The sequence below is a fragment of the Gastrolobium bilobum genome, unplaced genomic scaffold (assembly GCF_033153095.1).
Source record: "Gastrolobium bilobum isolate Gb01-03AN ecotype WA unplaced genomic scaffold, APGP_CSIRO_Gbil_v1 utg5733, whole genome shotgun sequence".
NCBI lineage: Eukaryota > Viridiplantae > Streptophyta > Magnoliopsida > Fabales > Fabaceae > Gastrolobium > Gastrolobium bilobum.
In genome coordinates this window covers 182,382-187,175 of record NW_026897099.1, presented here as the reverse complement: position 1 = coordinate 187,175, position 4,794 = coordinate 182,382, and the positions used below count along the sequence as shown (strand labels likewise).

The 4,794-nt window shown below is 31.2% G+C and overlaps 1 protein-coding gene across 1 annotated transcript; it reads left to right on the top strand.

Annotated features, from left to right (window-relative positions):
- Window positions 1–1,965: 1,965 nt before the first annotated feature.
- LOC133304136 (protein CRABS CLAW) lies at window positions 1,966–3,593 on the top strand. The gene is made up of 7 exons (XM_061504106.1): window positions 1,966–2,070; window positions 2,320–2,451; window positions 2,662–2,767; window positions 2,908–2,956; window positions 3,108–3,183; window positions 3,309–3,365; window positions 3,564–3,593. Exons 1-7 carry the CDS (start codon window positions 1,978–1,980, stop codon window positions 3,591–3,593), a joined length of 543 nt encoding a protein of 180 aa, XP_061360090.1. The 5' UTR covers window positions 1,966–1,977.
- The last annotated feature ends 1,201 nt before the right edge of the window (window positions 3,594–4,794 follow it).

The following is a 4,794-nucleotide window of genomic DNA, read 5'->3' as shown; positions in this document are numbered from 1 at the left end:
GATTTGAATCCTTGACCAAATCCTTGGACACTCAGTTGTCAACTGAATTATACTTCTCGGAGTACTTCAACCTTTTTAAGTATTGATTCAAACCAGTTAAACCAACCTCCTTTATTAACCTAACAAGTTAATTTATAGTATTTTAACAATGGAAGAAGGATCCGTTTACAAATTACACTAAGCATGACCGGTTATACACTCTTGATTATTGTATGACCGGTCACACATAGTATAGTTTGTAAATATAACCTTCCACTTAAAAATGATATGTTATAGCTAGTGATGTTTAAAAACTCATAATTACTTTGAGTAGAATGAGTGAGGGTAAAATTTTTAGTGATGTGATTTCAAATCTTCAATTTTTAAGGCTGTGAACACCTGATTCAAAGCTATTTTCATCTTCTAAAAAAATTTCAAGTTAAAAATACCGGAGTATTAAACAAGACTTTTTGAGTGGGAATAATATACGAACTAATTTAATTACTATAAATTATTCCAGATATAGTTTATCAATATATGTTTCATAGATATTAACTAGCAACAAGCACTCATTGCATTTTTTGTATTAGATGGGAAGCAAACAAGCCACTAATTTCTGTCTAACTTGTTCCGATAATTGTATGCGATAATTGTATTAGATGAGAATTAAACGTTTAAATCATTAATGCCGATAAAATGATAACATTCTAAAGATTTATGCATTTTTTTTATTCAAATGTTGTAAATTTTATGCCCGAGTAACCCAGAAAATTTAATTAATTAAAGCTTAAGGAAAATGTTTGTCATTTTTATGTTATTTTAAATGAAATTTGGTGCACGTTTAGTTCTTTTTTATATTCTCTTTCCACCACAAAATTAGTAGGAGGGAGAATGTGAAAAATTATTGATAAGAGAGAGGTTAAAAACAATCAAAAGAAATAAGTTTTATTTAAAATGACACAAACGACAAACACTTTCTCGAAAGGTTATTAAAAATAACTTAAATTTGTAGGGATAGAGAGGATTTATGCATTTTTTTTATTCTTAAATCGATTCAAAAAAAATGTTTGGTTCTTAAAATATTTCAAAAAAATATAACGTGGTTCGATTTGATTTTCGGTATGGTTTGATTCATTTAATTTTTTTATGGTTCAATTCAATTTAGTTTTTTAACCAGAATTGAACCGATAAAGCGAATTGGTTTGGTTTTAAAAGAATATTAAATTTTTGAGCTGATTCCAAAGAAATAGAAATATTCAATTCATAAATCAATTTAAAAAATATATATAATTCTTTTAATGTAACTCAATTCGGTACACTCAGAATTTGAATTATTTAGTATTTTTTTTCACACCCCAAATTAATTAATGTTCACTTTGTATTTGAAATAGGTTTTTAGCTTATCAAAAAAATATTTCTGTCAGTTAACGCAGATAAGATATCTATCTGCATTTACTTTCAAAACGACATTGTTTTAGGATTGAAAATTAAAAAATTATAATTATAAAGTTTATAATAATCCTAAAATAAATTAAAATAACAAAAATACCATAATTTTCACCAAAAATAACGTCGAACTTATTACAGATAACTTATATGTAGTAACTCAAAAAAAAAAAAAATGATGCAGCTTGTGATTAGCAAAATGATATATATGTATGTGCGATAAAGTAACGAGATTTTGGCCATTCTGGATCGTTAAGTAGTGTCAGTGATTGGTGAATAGCTATGTATGCAATAAAAGTTCGCAATATAATGGTGCAGCTTGTACCTACGAGTAAGTGGTAAAACTAGCTCTTCTTTTTTACGTTACCGTACTACTCCATCTATATATATATATATATATATATATATATCTTCCTATTCCTATATATTACTCACTGATCCTTTCAATTCCTATCTTAAACCCTACAACTGCAATAAGCTCCTCCTTCTACTAGACTTAGAGCTACTCGTAATTTCATACTCGTTCAATTTACCCCTTTCCTCCTTCGAAATATGAACCACGAAAACAAAGTCACCATGGACCTTGTTCCACCATCTGAACACCTCTGCTACGTTCGTTGCAACTTCTGTAACACTGTGCTCGCGGTAATTATCTTCTCCTTTAAACACTTGAAAAATTTAAACTATCAAATACCAACCAACCATCATTTTCAACTCGTTTTCCTAGTGACTCATATTTCTCTTTATGTATACATATATACATGTATATATATATACATAGTATCATATTATTATGTGGAGTTTATATTTTACTTGTACTATACAAGTATATCTATTGAAAAAAAAAAAAAATTGTTGCAAAATATTGAAGAGCCTTGTTGTTTGCTTTTGTAGGTTGGCATCCCATGCAAGAGGCTTCTAGATACTGTGACAGTGAAGTGTGGTCACTGCAGCAACCTCTCTTTTCTCAGCACCAGACCCCCAAATTCTCAAAACCTAAACATTGATCACACCCTGAGTCTCCAGGTTGTTTAATTTGGTTGGTGATATCCCTCATAATATAAAATAGTAATATTTGTGAACATGGCATCTATATACTATCTATTGCTTTGTTTTAGTTTCCTTCTTCCTTTATGTGTTGGTCTTTTGTATCTTTGAGATGAATAGTATCGTAACTGTTAGTTAGAAAAGCAACGAGTAACCATATATATATATATATGTGTTTGTTTTCAGCAGGGGTTTTACAGTGATGCCAAAAAGGGACAAGCATCATCTTCATCTTCCTCACCAACTACATCTAACGAGTCATTGTCCCCTAAAGCAGCACCATTTGTTGTTAAACGTACGTAGTTACCAACAACCCTTTTCAGAACTCTCTCCAAACGAATATAAATTGAGATTTACATAAGTATATTTATGATGCATTTCTCAACCCCAAGTATATACATACTTGTGTCCTTAATTATTTGTTTGTTTTTTTAGCACCTGAGAAGAAGCACCGTCTCCCATCTGCTTACAATCGTTTCATGAAGTAAGTGCAAAAGAGATGTATATATTTTTGTATTTTACTCACTACAAAACCACCACAACGACATGGTGCACTATTACATTCTCTTAGTCTCTTACCCTATTTTCTGAGTACTATACCATGTACAACTTGGTTGATTTGATGTGCATGTCAGAGAGGAGATACAGCGCATCAAAGCAGCAAACCCTGAGATTCCACATCGAGAAGCCTTCAGCGCTGCAGCCAAAAATGTAAAACTTTTTCACCCTCACTTTAGGCTTTAGGGTTAGCACTGCACAAGCTTGATATAAATAATTACTTTTTTTGAAACTCACAAGATTATAGTACTAACTTATGCTACATAACTAAATCACAGTGGGCCAGGTTCATTCCAAATTCGCCAACCAGTTCAATTTCTGCAAGTAAAAATCATGTAAGAATATGTTATCATTATTATTTCCATGCATTCCCCAAGATTATTAGTTAGCTTTGATAAGCTCTTGTGTGCAGGAATGAAAGAGCTGTGGCATGAAGAATTGAAAAGAATTGGAGCAAGTTAATAATTACGTGTGACTTAGTTTTAATAAATTATGTGTTGTTTTTGTATCGTTTATCTTTTAATTTCCTTTAGTGTGGAGATGGACTTTATGCCAGCATGTAGATGTGAAAGCAGTTAAATGAAGGCGAGACTTAATTTATTAATATGTCATTATTAATACTTTTTTTTGTAAGAAAAGATGGTTGAATTTATGAGGAATCGAAGTGTGAGTGCATGAAGTTCCACATTTGTTAAGAATAAATTAAGTGAGTATCATATAAGTGGAAGAACTCATGTAACTAATGCTTTAAGGTTTTGGATTTGATTATGGTGTGTAAGCCTACTCAATATCGTTGCTCACTTAGCTCATAGATGACGGCTTCTCCCCGCCATGAGCTTCCCTGTCGGCCCAATAAATGATATCAGATCTAATGGTGGATTGACTTATGACGATCCGAGTTTTTGAAGATATAGGAAGCCAATGTTTTGATGAGAAGTTAAGCATTGATGCGATGCGGGCTTTTGAAGATATAGGAAGCCAATGTTTTGATGAGTAGTTAACCATTGATGAACCCCATGATGAAGTGTGAGTGCATAGAGTTTTACATTGGTTAAGAATTGGCTAAGTTTGATGAACCCCATGATAAAGTGTGAGTGCATGAAATCTTATATTTGTTAAGAATGGACTAAATGTTGCCCCATCATAGATATGGTAAAAGTATCATATTGATGTCCAAATTCAATATTGATGAATATTACCTTAGAATTAAGAACTCTCAAAATATTTGTTAGGTATGGTGAAATTGTATAGATGGATTAATTGCCATGTTGAGTACAAACATGGAATTAAATTTCACATAACAGAGAATTGAAAACAGAATTTCGGTTGCGCCCATATTTTTAGTACTTAGTTCCGGGAAGTATATAGTTATAATATAAGAAAAAAAAATAACTTTTAATATTATAACTATATACTCTCCGAAATACATAATTATAAGGGGTATGAAAAAAAAGCTTTAATATACAAACTATTTACCCCAGAATACATAATTTGCAGAAGAACTTCAAATTCAACCTATTATCCCTTTATTCAAATACATGCCTTTTGATGTTCGAACATGGCAAGGTTGCCTCGCCTTTTGAGAGCCAGCACAAGTGTTATACCTTGTGGAATAATGCTATAAACAATTTATAAATAAATAAATATATATATATATATATGGGTCAGGATATTCTTACACCGGTGTAAGAGTTAGAAGTCTTACACTCAATCTTGACCATTGATCCACTTGTATCCAATGGCTCACATTACTAAAAAATTTGA

Coding starts and splice junctions, on each gene's coding strand:
- LOC133304136 (XM_061504106.1), top strand. CDS start 1,978: ATGAACCACGAAAACAAAGTCACCATGGACCTTGTTCCACCATCTGAA. Junction 2,768..2,907: donor AGCACCATTTGTTGTTAAAC/GTACGTAGTTAC, acceptor TTGTTTTTTTAG/CACCTGAGAAGAAGCACCGT. Junction 2,957..3,107: donor GCTTACAATCGTTTCATGAA/GTAAGTGCAAAA, acceptor TGTGCATGTCAG/AGAGGAGATACAGCGCATCA.